General features: G+C 47.9%; 1 protein-coding gene across 2 annotated transcripts in view; it reads right to left on the bottom strand.

The window, feature by feature from the left end:
- Positions 1–8573: 8573 nt before the first annotated feature.
- The window catches only part of INTS1 (integrator complex subunit 1), a 536581-nt gene continuing 528115 nt past the window's right edge, over positions 8574–17039 (bottom strand). For both annotated transcript variants that reach the window (XM_086940596.1, XM_086940597.1), the window contains exon 48: positions 8574–9234. In XM_086940596.1, coding sequence (XP_086796722.1) covers positions 9119–9234 — 116 coding nt within the window. In that variant the 3' untranslated portion in view covers positions 8574–9118. The remainder of the gene's footprint in view (positions 9235–17039) is intronic.

The raw sequence follows: 17039 nt of genomic DNA on the forward strand, positions 1-17039 counted from the left end.
TTGGTGCCATGAGATATGATTAATAAGGTATATGGAACTTACTGGCTGGATCTGCGGCCCAGAGTGCCTTTCCGCTGCCCGTCACTGAATAGAGCGCAGATTTATCCTAATTTACCATAAAGGTTCAGGATTTCCATTGACCACTGGCCAACCCATAGGGGATAAGTATAACCTCCACATAGAAACACAATCAATCTTCTATTTCCCCCCTTCCATTGAAAACCGTGTAATAAACAGTCTTTTTCAGATCCCCTCAGCCAGTGGCTCCATCACAGCTGCAAACAGAGGTGGCAACGCATACCCATCGATGATTTAATTCAATGACGAACGCCTAAAATCACTTGAGCTAATGGGCCAGTGTGGATCGCAAAACACACAAGATGATGGACGAAATGTTGCACAATGGCAAAACAATCACCCCCAGTCACAGATCTGGGTTTAATCTATTGTTATTTTGCTCACCAAGCCACCCCAATTCAGACATGGCTATTTGCTAATCAGTCTTGACCCTGTGCCTCATGGGAACAGTCCAGCCCGAACTGCTAAGCCATGTCTTCCCTGGACCGGTTTCGGGCTATCAGCCATCTTCAGCCAGGATAGCTTGACTCCAGTGGCTTAGTGAGCACGGGACCCACCTCTGGGCATAAAGTCACAGATCTGGGTTTAATCCATCGTTATTTTGCTCACCAAGTAACCCCAGTTCAGACATGGCCATATGCAAATCAGTCTTGACCCTGTGCCTCATGGGAACAGTCCAGCCCGAACTGCTAAGCCATGTCTTCCCTGGACCGGAATCAAGCATCCTAGGACCGGTTTCTGGCTATCAGCCGTCTTCAGCCAGGATAGCTTGACTTCAGTGGCTTAGTGAGCACGGGACCCACGTCTGGGCATACCCTTCCCACATAGGGTGAACAGCAAAGCACACAAGATGATGGACGAAATGTTGCACAATGGCAAAACAATCACCCCTAGTCACAGATCTGGGTTTAATCCATCGTTATTTTGCTCACCAAGCCACCCCAGCTCAGACATGGCCATATGCAAATCAGTCTTGACCCTACGCCTCATAGGAACAGTTCAGCCCGAACTGCTAAGCAATGTCTTCCCTGCACCGGAATCAAGCATCCTAGGACCGGTTTCTGGCTATCAGCCGTCTTCAGCCAGGATAGCTTGACTCTAGTGGCTTAGTGAGCACGGGACCCACGTCTGGGCATACCCTTCCCACATAGGGTGAACAGCAAAACACACAAGATGATGGACGAAATGTTGCACAATGGCTAAACAATCCCCCCCAGTCACAGATCTGGGTTTAATCCATCGTTATTTTGCTCACCAAGCCACCCCAGTTCAGACATGGCCATATGCAAATCAGTCTTGACCCTATGCCTCATAGGAACAGTTCAGCCCGAACTGCTAAACCATGTCTTCCCTGCACCGGAATCAAGCATCCTAGGACCGGTTTCTGGCTATCAGCCATCTTCAGCCAGGATAGCTTGACTCTAGTGGCTTAGTGAGCACGGGACCCACGTCTGGGCATACCCTTCCCACATAGGGTGAACAGCAAAACACACAAGATGATGGACGAAATGTTGCACAATGGCTAAACAATCCCCCCCAGTCACAGATCTGGGTTTAATCCATCGTTATTTTGCTCACCAAGCCACCCCAGTTCAGACATGGCCATATGCAAATCAGTCTTGACCCTATGCCTCATAGGAACAGTTCAGCCCGAACTGCTAAACCATGTCTTCCCTGCACCGGAATCAAGCATCCTAGGACCGGTTTCTGGCTATCAGCCGTCTTCAGCCAGGATAGCTTGACTCTAGTGGCTTAGTGAGCACGGGACCCACGTCTGGGCATACCCTTCCCACATAGGGTGAACAGCAAAACACACAAGATGATGGACCAAATGTTGCACAATGGCACAACAATCACCCCCAGTCACAGATCTGGGTTTAATCCATCGTTATTTTGCTCACCAAACCACCCCAGTTCAGACATGGCCATACGCAAATCAGTCTTGACCCTGTGCCACATGGGAATAGTCCAGCCCAAACTGCTAAGCCATGTCTTCCCCGGACCGGAATCAAGCATCCTAGGACCGGTTTCTGGCTATCAGCCGTCTTCAGCCACGATAGCTTGACTCAAGTGGAGTGAGGCCATATTTCATCTTGTGTCTTAATTTGCATAGAGTTCTAGCTAAGGGAATCAAACGCCGTCTCAAAATCCACCAGGGCACAAGGACCTGAAAACTCATAGGCAATTTCTACTGCCGGTGGGCGATAAGGCTAGGTGCTACGTGCAGGCATAAAGCCATGTGAGCCAGGAAAATCACAGACCTGATCAGATGGTTTGCAGTACCTGGTCTACAATGTTTGTCTTCATGTAAAGAGGACGATCTGCCTGTAGGAAGAGCATCTGTAGAAGTTCAACAAGGCTTTAGCAGCACTTTTATTGAAGCACCATGGAGAACGGTCTTGTCTGGGATACCCTTTGAATAGAGCCACTCGGTGGGGAGAGAAAGAAGGAATGAGGACGTTTGAAGAGCTGTTGTCAGGGCCCGTAAGGGCCAGAGTCTTATCTGACTGCATCCCAGCATTTGCTTCAGAGACTTCTTAAGACGACAGAGGGAGCTGAAGATCTTCTTAGCCTGACTCACCTAGCGCCTGGACAGGAAGGTCCAGGATTAAGAGGTTTGCTGCTTCAACTTCCGGTGAATGGCTCACCGGGTATAGTAAGTGGTAATAATCAACAAATATGCCTATGATTCCGAGAGAATTGGCAGCTGTGCGTACTGTGGGAACCATTCTAGAAGCGCCTTAGGAGTAGACAGTCAATAAAAAATGTACCTTTTAAAGGTTGATGTAACCTATGGCTCTTTCTCGAATGACTGTCTTAAATGCCTCCCATAAAAAGTAAAGTGAGACTGCGTGTACACTTAACCTGAAGTACAACTCCATCTCTCTCCACAGGAAAGGTGCAAAGGCATCATGAGTGAGCCACCAGGCATTCACCTGTCACAAATTGTGTGGCCAAGGCGCTGGGCAGTAAACCTCCATCTCCGCTACTGAGAGATACGATAAGCCCAAGGAAGGATGTGGTTCCCTACCACCTTATAAATATCTGATAATCGGAGGTTAACAATTTACACAGGAAAAGGAACCAGGGGGACTGGAGTAAAAGGTGTGCCTCTCTTCCAGACCCACAAACATCATTAGGCTCAGAGAATCTGCCTAAGTTGGCAACCGCTCAAGACAAGGGGTTTCATATATACCAGTTCTTGTTAAAGATGGCATTGAAATCTCACAGGGCATGGTTGCACCTAGCAGTGTCTATCAGAAGGTTGGTAAGGGATGTCCACCAAAGAGGGCAGGGCACATACCCTGTGTTTAGGAGGACAGTCACTCCTCTAGTCCCTACTGTATAACCAGAGTGGAACACTCCGGAAATCACATTTGGTGTGTTTCTTAAAGCTTGGGAAATGGCGAATAGCAAACTAATGGACTGCTCCTCTTTTAATCTTGAATTTGAGAATGCTGATGAGGTATGAGAGGGCCCCCCTATACGTGCAGGTGTCTGCTGTGACAACTAGGTAGGCCATAAAAAAATTGCTGAGAAAATTCCCTCAAGCAAATCATTTACAGTAACAAGCATTGGAAATGCAATAGGTCTCGCATTAGGAAAGTTTGAGCTATTGGTCTTATAAATGCCTTTTTTTTATTTATGTGTTTTTTAAAATAGCTAAATTAATAGCTTTGTCATTTACAATGCCAATAGTTATAACTTTCGCAAATGTGACACCTATAGCATTTGTAATGCAACATGTTTTGTATTTACGTGACTTAGATGTATTGATATTACAAATAACAATGGCTTTTAATTTTTTTAAATAATTAATACTTAAATAATTTATTTAATTTGTAATGTCAATAGCTTAAACTTTTGTAAATAACTTTTGTGAAGATTATGTTCAGTGTTTTTTATTGTGACGAAAATCCAAGAACAGAAGTGAAATATTAACATCTTTTTGTGATTTGTAATAAAGCTTGAAAACAGCTTGAAACATTGAAAGAACATATTTGAACCAGTGATGCTGTGGTTGCGCTGAGTGCTGCTGTGGTTGCGCTGAGTGCTGCTGTGGTTGCGCTGAGTGCTGCTGTGGTTGCGCTGAGTGCTGCTGTGGTTGCGCTGAGTGCTGCTGTGGTTGCGCTGAGTGATGCTGTGGTTGCGCTGAGTGATGCTGTGGTTGCGCGGGGTGATGCTGTGGTGGTGCTGGGGTAGCGCTGAGTGATGATGTGGTGATGCTGAGTGGTGCTGTGGTGGTGCGGGGTGATGCTGAGTGGGAGATGGGGAGAGGGAGAAAAAGGAGGGAGAGGGTAAAGAGAGGGAGAGAAGAGAGGGAAAGGGAGAGAGGGAGAGGGAAGTGAGGGAAAGGGAGAGAGGGTAGAGGGAGAGAGGGGGAGGACGAGAGCGAAGGACGGAGGGGAGAGAGAGGGGAGAGGAGAGCAGGCAGAGTGGGAGAGGGAGAAAAAGGAGAGCAGGGGGAAGGTAAATAGAGGGAGAGAGGGAGAGAGGAGAGAGAAAGGGAGAGGGTGAGAGAGGAGAGAGGGAAGGGAGGGAAAGAGGGAGAGTGAGAGTGAGGACGAGAGGGAAGGAGGGAGAGGAGAGGGAGTGGAGTGAGAGAGAGGTAAAGAAAAATAAAAAAAACTGGGAAGCCTTGCTTCAAAAAGAGGCATACCTTATGTTTTACTTATTTGTAACACAATACTGATATTGCCGACCACATTAAACATGTTAGGATGTTGTCCGAGCATGTGATTTCATAAGAGTTCCATCTATTAATTGGAGAACTTCAAATTGTCACCCTACATAAATCTAAATGAAACAAACGTATGTTCGACATGATATAGACTACCGATTTAAGGTGTGCATTGGTCACACAGACAGGCAGTTAGGTGTAAATCGAAGAGAGGGCGCTACTGCATGCTTAAACAAAAGACTAATCTTAATATTGCGGGTAGCAGTTAACAGGGTTTCAAACTTTAGTAAGTTAGCAGGTCATCATCAGTACAAGAAAATATTGATCAGGGAGTTTTTAATCTGCCGAGAGGTCAGTTCAAGAGGTACAAATAAATCTTGAATCCACCTAGTCAGAATATTGTACGGGTATCCTGAAATTCAGTCCTGTACAAGACACTTCCTAGAAGTTTAGCTCTTTGGGAATGTTGGCAACACCCACACAGTTGGACTTTTCTTATACCTCTCCCACCCTTCTTGCTTACATATGTTTTTGTACTAAAACAGTTGATGTAAATTGAAACACATGTAATCTATAATTGTCTCTGGGGTGAGCTGGGGCCATCTGAGAATGCTACAGAACACAAAGCCCATTCATTCATTAGTGCCTGGAGACACTAGCATCCTTCTTTGCAGCACGTTTGTAGAGCTAGTGATTTCTTCCTCAGCTTGGAAGCTGGGGAAAGAGCTAAGTGAACTAATGATTCCACTGAAGAGTAAAAAAAGTGATCACATAACGTGTAAAGCGCTCTGATACCTTCGGGTCTAGCTAGCTATACAAATTTAAAACAATAACAGGCTCCAAATTCAGTCTTTCATCCTTACGAGTCGAAAAAAAGGGTAACATTGAGTTGGGTAGTAATGTACATATCAGTGCCTAGATCCCAAACACAAAATGGTAGACAGCGCTATGTACAGTTAATTGTGTTATTTTTGTCTTCCAAAGCCGTACATAAGTTGGCTCAACAATACTTTTTCCGGGCTAACTAAAAAAAATTTACATTAAAAGTAATACCTGTGGCGTACACATTCCTTGCACTGGCTGTGTTTTCAAAAACTTAAACCGGTGCGAAATATTTCGCGAGTCTCAGGCCACACATCCCCGCAGCTGGTGAAAGGAGGTGCAAGCGGAACCGAGTGGTGAAGAACAGAGGTGAAATGAGCAACACTGAACAAAAGGCGCGCCCTCTGAAGTGTTGTGGCAGCTTTAACATCTTTTCTGTGACGTGGCCGAGGTGCGAATGGCGGCGGCACAAGCTACAGTAAGGTCCCTGCTAGAGGACTGCAGCAACATGGGGCAGAGGAGGAGCACGAATGACAAAAGAGAAGTGGGAAGTTGAGAAGCCAAACAAGGAAGGGGCAGAAAGGATCGGATTGCAGACTATGGTCAGAGATCAAAAGATAGCAACACAAGGGGAGCCTTGGAGTGACGAGGCGCTATTTGTATGTCTTGCAGATGGATGCGGGGAGGAAGGAACCGGAAGGAACGGCAGGCTGCTGTAATGAGCGTCATTCAATATGTGTGGGAGAATGAACGAGGGGCACTCACTGCAGGTGAATAAACAAACACGGGCCCGCAGTGGGATTGCCCGAACAGGAAAGTTATCAGAATACATCACACAGAAGGAGGTCGCCAAAAGTTAGGTAAACTTGCACACACATGGCCACGCCGACTCTCATCTGGCGTCTAACTTGGGTGCACTCAAAGAAAGATGAAATTAGATGTACTGATAGAAGACAATCCAGATGTGGTGTCGTCCCCGAGACAATTCCTTTCTCAACAAGACGGAGGGCATTGCTGTGGGGAGGGGGGAGGAGAAATGCGACACGGCGGGCAGGGGAGGGGGCGGAGCGGCGATGAAAATAGATTGACTACTTGCTTTAGTTGGGATTGCAGATTGCTCTAAAAATGATATGATGAAACAAGAATCCCGCCGCCGCCCCGTTTCCATCTCTTGTGCCTCCACGCGAGACTGAGGTAGCGCAGGATGTCTGCACACTGCTGTTGCCTTAAGAACAAGAAGCAGTGGCGCTGTCAAGAACACGTTTGCATCAAATAAAGTAAGCGAGTGAAGCCGGCTACCACTTACGGCCTGTCATTAGAGGGACGAAGTCAGGCAGGTAGCAAACTATAGTCCCGACTTCCATGCGGAAGTAAAACAAATCAGATTATATTTGTTTATCCTCGGGTCAATGTAGCGTGAACTCGGCTTGAAGGTATTCGAGTGCTTTACATGAGCACCATTTACATTACACAGCCTCAGGTTCATTTGTGTAGGCGCGGGGAGAGTACGTGATTTGTCCAGCATCGCAGGATGTTGAGGCGACGCTGAGACACCCGATTCTCCTATTCCACTGTGGGCCGCTCTGGTTGTTAAACACATTCTGATCCCACTTTACCTGCACCCTGTGACACTGTCATGGCATTTGGATGCAGAGCAGCAAAGAAAGGACACAGCAATTGATACCCAGAAGCACGTTTTACTTCTCACAGTATGTGTGTGCCAGGGACAAAGCTGCACACCTTTACAGTAAAGTGCTGTTATTAATAGTTGTTACAAACAGCCACCAAAATGGTCGTGGTGAAGAAAATTTGACACCCTTGGACGCTAAGCTGCCATTTCCACCATTCAAACGTTATCGTGCACCTGCGAGAGTTCACACACTGAAGACTGACTCGATCACATGTAGCACACACTGCAAACTGACCCGCCTCTAAGCGCTATCTAAGGAAGTACTAATCACACGCATAGAACACACTGAAAACTGACTCGCCTCTAAGCTCTTCCAGTGAGACTACTAATCACACAGGTCTCAGTCGCACTACAAACTGACTCTCCTCTAAGCGCGACCTCTCGAAGTAATGATCACACAGATCGCACACTCACTGCAAACTGACTCTCCTCTAAGCTCTTTCAGTGAGAGTACTAATCGCACAGATCGCAGTCACACTACTCGCCTCTAAGCACTACCTATGGAAGTATTAATAACACGCATTGCATACAGAATCGCCTCTAAGCTCTACGAGTGAAGTACTAATCACACAGATCGCAGTCACACTACAAACTGACCCGCCTCTAAGCGCTATCTAAGGAAGTTCTAATCACACGCATAGCACACACTGCAACCAGAATCGCCTCTAAGCTCTACCTGTGGAAGTACTCAGAAAGAGAGCTGTTATTAGCTTCAGATTAACCAGGATCTTGTTGGGACTAGAAACAGAGAACACTGCCAGCAGACCAAAAATGAGCCGTAGCCGGCATCGGGCCAAGATCACAGTCTGAGAAGAGGGGTGGGGGAGGAGAAATGCGACACGGCGGGCAGGGGAGGGGGCGGAGCGGGTAAAAAAAAAAAAAGCAAGACGGAGGGAAGGCAGAGAAGGGGAGGTGGGAGGAGAAATGCGACACGGCGGGCAGGGGAGGGGGCGGAGCGGGGAGCGGGTGTGAAAGCAGCAGGGGCCTGGAGTGCGGCTGAGGGAATAGACGGCGATTTGGTGATGTGCACGCGCATTTTAGGTCAATGCGCTTGCGCATTGACCTAAAAGCCACGGGCACAGCACCAAATCGCCCAGTAAGTTAAAGTTTGTTTGAAGCCCTATATGCTCGCAAGCTCGATGCGTGCGCATCGAATAGCGAGACCTAATAAAAACACAACACACACATGACTATTCCATTCTTTAATGGAATAGTCCATTATGGGTAGGAATGTTTGCTGCAGTGCAGAGGGATTTGTGATAAATTAAACTCTGACAAACATGTAATGAAACAAAAAGGCAATTTGCAAAAATATTTTTTAATTTACATAAAATGGTCTACCTCCAAACACAAAGAACTGTACAATAACAATATTTTAATCAAGGACTTCTGTATGCTCGACTATGAGGATATTTGCATTTAACGGGTAATAAGGATGTGACGTACGTGTATGGTCCTAGCCAAAACAAAACAAACGGAATGCTAATGTGTATGGAAACCAAAAATCATTACATTTCTCATTATATTATTTCATTCCTCTTACAGGCTGAACTTTCAGCTATGATAAATAAAATAGTATCTCGGATGTACAGACATCAAGAACGCAAACGCATTTGTATTTACTCGCCATCTGCTTTGACAGAAACAACGATGAATCAGATGTATTTCAAGGTTCCACTGCAAATCCTCAAAGTGCCAATGTTGATTCTGCTTCATATCCATTCCATCTGACCTATTACATGAGGTAAAACGTCTCCATGTCATACGTCCCATTGGCAAATCAAATGTTCACAATAAAATCCTACTCATTTACAAGTATTTAGTCCCAGGAGAGTTCAGCACTTCGATCACGTCAAGGCTTCCATATGAAGGACCTTCAGGGTCTCAGAAATCTGTGAGCTAGTGTCCACCTGTCCATACATTCCAACCAGAAAGGCCCTGTGCAGCAACACTGCAGCATGTTCTGCAACAAGAGAAAAGACAGTGGTTTAGGGGATCTGGATGCTGTATGATAAAAAGCAAAACTAATGCCAAAAACATATTATGCAATGCATGCAGAAAAAAAGGTTCACTATCTACAACATCTGCGTTAATCAAGGCTGGTGTTGAGACTTCAGTTACAAAGAGACCTCTTCACCTTCCACCCACAAATGTACCCCTCAGAGAACTCCCACCACATGACTTAAAATCCATTCCAATGCTATTTAATTGGCGAGTCAAAACGAATATCCTACTTACCAGTATGCATCTGTTCTTGGCATGTAGGGCTGCTGACATTCATATCTGTGCATAGATTGCCGCCTAGTGTTGGGTCCGGATGATCGCACATTGTTGTCCTGGAAGAGTCTTCGAAGTATCACGAGATAGGTGGCTCCTCCCCTGGACTACAGTGCGCATGGGCATCGACTCCATCCCCAGATTGTTTTTAGCCATTGTGGCAAAGATGGAGTGTAACACTGTGAGTGATGACCATGCTAAGAGTATTTCTGAGTGCTGCAGCCGCTACAGGCGCCGGGGAGGAGGGCGGGCGATATGAATGTCAGCAGCCCTACATGCCAAGAACAGATGCATACTGGTAAGTAGCATATTCGGTTCGAGGCATGTGGGCTGCTGAATTCATATCTGTGCATAGAATACATAGCAGTCCCTCCATTAGCGGCGGCCGCCTGTGCCAGCTGCAGCAGTTTGAAAAAGTGTTTTTAGAACAGCCTGCCCTACAGCTGCCTGCTGTTTGGAGTGCACATCTACACAGTAGTGTTTTGTAAATGTGTGAGTGGTAGACCATGTGGCTGCTCTACATATGTCTTCTAAAGGAATATTTCCAAGGAAAGCGATGGAGGCCCCCAACTTCCGGGTGGAGTGGGCCCGTGGGGGGACCGTTAGAGTGCGCTTGGCTTTCTGATAGCAGATCTGAATACACTTAACGATCCACCTGGCTATCCCTGCTTTGGAAATGGGGTTGCCTTTGTGTTGTGGCGAAAAGGCAACAAATAGTTGTTTCGTCTTCCGAAAATCTTTGGTCCTATCAATGTAGTACATCAAGTCTCTCTTGACGTCTAGTGTGTGGAGCCTTCTCTCCGCCACTGACTCAGGATTTTGGAAGAACACAGGCAGTTCTATAGTCTGATTGATATGGAACTGTGAAACCACCTTAGGAAGAAATTTAGGGTTAGTGCGAAGCACCACCCTGTTGGAGTGAATCTGTATGAATGGCTCTAGGATAGTTAGTGCCTGGAGTTCACTAACGCGTCGTAGCGATGTAATCTCTATCAGGAAAGCCACTTTCCATGTTAAGAACTGAATCTCGCATGAATGCAGAGGCTCAAAAGGTGGACCCATCAGTCTGGTGAGGACCACATTCAGGTTCCATTCGGGGGCTGGTGGGGTCCGGGGAGGAATGACTCGTTTGAGTCCTTCCAGAAAGGCTTTGATGGCAGGCACTCTGAAAAGTGAGAGATGCTGCCTGTTTTGGAGATAAGAAGCTATTGCGGATAAATGTATACGAATGGAAGCATAGGCCAGATTGCATTTGTATAGATGTAACAGATAACAAATGATGTTTTGAGTAGATGCGTGTAGCGGGTTGATGTTGTGGTTTGCACAATAAATGACAAACCGCTTCCATTTTGCCGCATAGCATGCTCTGGTGGTGGGCTTCCTTGCCTCTCTGATGATGTCCATACAGTCGGGAGGCAAGTTGAGGTAGCCAAATTCTAAGACCTCAGGAGCCAGATCGCCAGGTTGAGCTGTTGCGGATCTGGATGCTGAATGTCGCCATGGCTCTGCGTCAAAAGCCTGGGTGTGAGGTGCAGCCTTTGATGCGGTACCACGGATAGTTCCAGAACGTGGTGTACCAAGGTTGGCGTGCCCACGTTGGAGCAACCAGGATGAGTGTCATCGAGTGTTGCTTCAGCTTGCGTGCCACCAGCGGTATTAGAGGTGCTGGGGGAAAAGCGTACGCAAATATGCCTGACCAGTTCATCCATATCGCATTGCCCTGCGACTGTGGGTGTGGAAACCTGGCGGCAAGGCTTCGGCATTTGGCGTTTTCCTTTGTGGCGAACAGGCTATCTCTGGATGACCCCACTGCTGGAAGTACGGGTGGAGTACTGATGGATGTATCTCCCACTCGTGCATCTGGTGGCTGTACCTGCTGAGCAGGTCCGCCATCTGATTGTCCTTGCCTGGGAGGTGTTCCGCCATGAGGAAGATGTTCCTCTGAATGGCCCACTTCCACATGCTCTGAGCCAGATGAGACAGCTGTGGAGAGTGTGTACCTCCCTGCTTCTGAATGTAGTACATGGCCGTCATGTTGTCCGTCCGGATCAACACGACCTTGTTACACAGATGTACTTTGAATGCTGTCATCGCCATGAAGATAGCCATCAGTTCTAGAACGTTGATGTGCACCTTCTTTTGCTGCGTTGTCCATAGTCCCTGCACTGTGTAGTGGAGAACATGAGCTCCCCAACCCTGGAGAGATGCGTCCGTCGTCGGAATGATCTGTGGCACAGGCTCCTGGAACGGTCGTCCCTTACAAAGGTTTTGTGGATTCCACCAATGCAGAGAGTTGTATGCACGACCGGTTACCAACACTAGGTCTTTAAACTGTCCGTGAGCCTGATTCCACTGACGTGCTAAGCACTCCTGAAGCGGACGCATATGTAGTCTCGCGTGCGGCACTATGAAGATGCAGGAGGCCATCATGCCTATCAACTGCATGAACACTTGTGCCTGAAGCGAGTGTTGAGGTCTGAATTTCTGTATCAGCGATTGAATGCTGCTAATCCTCACTGAATTTGGCTGTGCTTTGGCTGCCAGAGTGTATCGTCGCACCCAGATACTGCCGTATGAGGGCGGGTTGCAGGTGGGACTTCGGGTAATTCAGTGAGAATCCCAGATCGTGAAGAAGGTGAATGGTGTGGGACATGTGGGCGGCACACTGCTGGGCCAACTTTGCTTGGATAAGCCAGTCGTCCAGATAAGGGTAGACGTGAATGTTTTGTCTTCGTAGGTGTGCCGTCACCGTCGCCAGGCACTTTGTAAACACCCTGGGTGCCGTTGTTACTCCGAAAGGGAGGACCTTGAATTGGTAATGCTGATTTTGAATGGTGAATCTGAGGTATTTTCTGTGTGACGGGTGTAGTGGAATATGAAAATACGCATCCTTCAGATCTAATGTTGCGAGGAAATCTCCCTGACTGAGCAACGGTAGAACCTACTGCAGTGTTAGCATATGAAAGTGTTCTGATAGAATATACTGATTGAGGGGTCTGAGGTCCAGTATGGGTCTGAGGGACCCGTCCTTTTTTGGGATCAAGAAGTACAGAGAGTAAACTCCTGTGCCTCTTTCTTCCACAGGCACGAGCTCGATTGCTCCTTTTTGCAGCATGACGAGTACCTCCTGCCGCAATAAGTGCAAATGCTCTGTGGACATAGGACGGTGTCTTGGGGTTATGTTGGGTGGAGTGGATGTTAACTCCAGACAATAACCGTACTGGATAAGCTTTGTGACCCACCTGTCTGTGGTGATGGACTTCCAGACTGGCAGGAACTGTTGGAGTCTCCTCCCGACCGGTGTTGTATGGTTGGGGGGCAGTGACAAGGCGTCACTGTTTGTTAGTGGCAGAGGACCTGGAGCTGTTGTTTCCACGACCTCTGCCCTTGGCGCTGTTTTCACGATAGCCACCTCTACTTTGTTTGGTATAGGTGTTTTGCGCGCCACCTTTATTGTACTGTGTTTGCTGGGACAGCTGGCCTCTGGAAACACCGCTATTGCCTGAGCGACGAAAAGAACCACCCCTGAACTGCTGCGACTGGAGAGCCCCCATAGACTTTGCAGTCTCAGTGTCTTTCTTGATTTTCTCCAAGGTGGTGTCCACCTCTGGGCCAAATAAATGATCAGGGTTTACTGGCTGATTGAGAATGGTGGTCTGTATCTCTGACTTGAACCCGGAGATTCTGAGCCAGGCATGTCGCCTCAACATGACACTAGTGTTAACGGCTCTGGCCGTGGTGTCTGCTGCGTCCAGTGCACATTTGATAGAAGCGTTTGATATGAGCTTCCCTTCCTGAATGAGCATCTCAGCTGCCTCCTTATATTCATCTGGCAGGTGCTGTAACAGGGTCTCCAGTGTGTCGTAATGGGCCCTGTCATACCTGGCTAAGAGTGCCTGAGTGTTTGAAATGCGCCAGATATTGGCCGCTTGAGCTGCCACCCTTTTCCCAGATGCCTCTAGCACCTTAGATTCTTTATCAGGGGGAGGAGCATCACCCATTGTTTGTGAATTAGCCCTCTTCCGGGCATTAGAAACAACAAGAGAGTCCAACGGCAACTGTCCCTTAATGTAGGTAGGGTCCCCAGGCGCCGGTTTGTACTTTTTCTCCATCATGGGGTTTTTCACCCTGGCCCTTGTGGGCTCCTTATATATCTCCCCAGCATGTTTCAAGACACCCTTCAGCATAGGCAGAGTCTTGACAGTCCTCTCTGAGGTGGAAAAGGTGTCGAACAGAAAGTCCACTTCAATAGGGTCAGCATGGAGCTGGACGTCATGATTCTTGGCTGCCCTTTCAATAAGTGCATTAAACGCCGCCGAATCCTCAGTAGGCGATGTTTTTACAGTATACACATGAGCGTCTGGGGCAGTGTGTGGATCTCATTATTATCTTCTGGATCAGTGTCCACAGGATAGTTGTTCTCCTCATCGTCACCTTCCCCTGTTTCTACATCCGAATAAGTGGTTGAGACATCTTGGCCACGTGGAGAAACAGGTTCTACAAGAACAGGTGTTGTAGTAGAATCCTTCTTTTTCAGTGGGATTCTATACAACTCCATTGGCTGTTCCGGGGCGATCTTTCGTTTATAAATAGAAAGTCTGCCTGTATCGGCATCGATAAACTGTTCCTGTTGCTCTTCAGGCGAGGGTTGTCGATGCTTTGTGGCCGGAATCCCAGTTGTGGGCTTCAGCCCCGTGGACACCTTCCTGGGCGCTTCGACGGCCGGTTTAGGGACGAAGGCCTTCGGCACCACTTTTGGTTGCAGCGTGAAGTGGATGGGCGCCAACGTCTTTTGAGGCTTATCGGCAGGCTTCGATGGTGGAGGATCCTTTGGTCCGACAGCCGAAGCCTTGTCCTTAATGCGCTTTAGTGATTCCGCCACCTGCTTCGAGAAGGAGGTGGACGGCTGCGTTGACTCGACGGAATCCTTCGAGGCACCGCCAGGCGTGAACTCTAGGGTTGTACCACTTTTAGCCTTGTCCGGTCGACGCATAGGCTGGAGAACCTTTGGATCACCAAGACCTTTGTCGGTGTCGACTGTCTTTGGCGCCAATTTTTTCGGGTCGACGTCCTTGACCTGTGCCTTCGGCGTGCCAGACTTTGGCTCGACGCCCTTTAGCGGTCTCTTCGGGTCGATAACACTTTTATGCTTCGTCGGTGCCGACAGTTCTGAGGACTTCGAGCCGACCAAAGCAATACGCACTTTCGGTTTCGATTTCGCCTCAAGTGCTTTGGGTTGCGTAGACACCGAAGCTTTCTCTTTCGGTTTTGATTTTGCAACTTGCGGCTCCTTAGAAATGTCCGACGCCGAGCCCGAAGGCGGGGCTGTAGAACTTAGTGGAAGATCTTGGGTAAGGCCAAGAGGCGATCCCTCGACCTGAGCTTTATGAAGTGTCTTGGCCCCAGTATCAGTTTGTGGGCCTAGCTCCTCGCTTGAGCTATCTTCCATGGCCCCAAAGGCCCCATCGTCGTCTCCTACCTCGTCGACGACGTCTTCCGCATCGAGCATCTCAACATCAGCGTCGTAGATGGAGTCGACCTCCGATGCGGGATCCGACAGGTTCTCTCGAACCTCCCGCTCTGCTCCATCATCATCCTCGGCATCGAAGATGTTCACCGGTTCAGGTGCCGTCTGCTGGGCTTCCTTGCGTGCAGAAGTCGAATTGTCTTCTTGGATCGGAAACGGGAACAAGCCATACAGCTGGCTTCATCGCGATCCAACGACAGGCACTTGTTGCACAACGGGTGGACATCGATGTGAGGATATTTCGAGTTGCACACGGGACATCTTTTTGAACGGGCTCCGTTCCATGATGAATCGTCGATAAGGCCTCTGGCGTCGACCGGGCCTTCAGTGCCGAAAAGCACGCGGCTCCTCTGGGTGTCTGGCTCGGGAACTGAGCTGGAACAGAACTGGGCACCGATCGCAAGACAATACCGACGATAAACTAAAGGCCTTTTGGCCAAAAGAGAGTTTTATATCGATTCCGAACTTGAGTGAAACAATATGCATCCGAACCCAATGGTGGAAAAAAACAATCTGGGGATGGAGTCGATGCCCATGCGCACTGTAGTCCAGGGGAGGAGCCACCTATCTTGTGATACTTCGAAGACTCTTCCAGGACAACAATGTGCGATCATCCGGACCCAACACTAGGCGGCGATCTATGCACAGATATGAATTCAGCAGCCCACATGCCTCGAACCACTGTCGAGGTAAGTTAGCCTTTTATGTCTCTCAATCAGCTGAAAATGATCCTCACTTCATGCACGATTGTCAAGTTGGTCTCAAAAAGGCCTTAAAACAACTACAGAAATGCTTGAACTGAACTTTGAGACGCTCTCAATATGGTGAGTTAATATCATTATGTTGAGTTGTGATAATTTGTGTAGCGCGCTAATCATACTTAAGGGTATCCAGGCACTTTGCAGTTGGGTAAGCGGCTGTCTACTTGGTGAACTTATTTGAAGAGCTAGGTCTTCAACTTCTTGCAGAACTCAAGAAGCAATGAGGAGCCTCTGATGTGATAAGGGAGGTCTTTGCAGCTGAATTTACAGAATTAAAGGTCTGTTACGACTGATCGCTTACACTCTCTGAACGTTTGCAGACTGAATGCAACAGGGTTTTACCAGTACCAGATCAAAGCTTCAGCAAATTTCTAGTAATGCTCGTTCTTTTTTGTTGTTGCAATCTTTACTTATTAAAGCTTTCAAACAAGAGGTGGGTACAGAAAAAAAATGTGAGCAACACTCTAGAGAGAGAACAATGGGAAGCATCCAAATCATTTTAGTCAGATTAGTATCCAAAAACAATATCCCCAACACCCCCTAACAAAAGAGAGAGGGTGGGGAGAATCCGTGGGTGTGGTGATTCAGGATGAAGGAAAAGGGGACACATGGCTGGAGGTGGGCGGGAAGAGGAGGGATAGTGGTGGGCACAGAGGTCATAATATGGGTGGGGGATTGAACCATGTTGGGCACCAGTTGTACTGGGACCCATCCAGGCCATCCAAGCAAAGGCAGGGAAGAAGCACCTAAGCAAATCATGCAGAGCATGTAGCTGTGCAACAGTTGGGAGAGCACCTAATGAGGGGCCGTGTGAGAATGGGTCAGATGATAAAAAAAACTTGCCTCAAATGGTGTTGAAAGTGTTCAGTTTATCATTGATCTCGTAGGTGGCCCGTTCATGGCCAAACACTCTGCAAAGTTTGAAGAGCCACTCCGTGCATGTTTCTGAAGAGGGTGAGGTTCCGTGATAATTGTAAGTGGTGTTTTCGACTCGCACGAATATGGTCGAGTCTGGTATCTACGAACCGCAAATTACGAGTTCAGTGGGTGTGCGCAGTTTCGCTGTGCTAACCTAAACCGTTCGTCTGTTTCGTGGGTTTATCCATCTGTACCCACGGGTTCCATCTTAGATACGGCATCCATTTTGTCTCTTGCCCTCAAGTAGCCAGCGAACGGACGTTGTCCGCTTCGCGACCCTGGGAT

The sequence above is a fragment of the Lissotriton vulgaris genome, chromosome 10, assembly GCF_964263255.1.
Source record: "Lissotriton vulgaris chromosome 10, aLisVul1.2, whole genome shotgun sequence".
Taxonomy (NCBI): Eukaryota; Metazoa; Chordata; class Amphibia; order Caudata; family Salamandridae; genus Lissotriton; species Lissotriton vulgaris.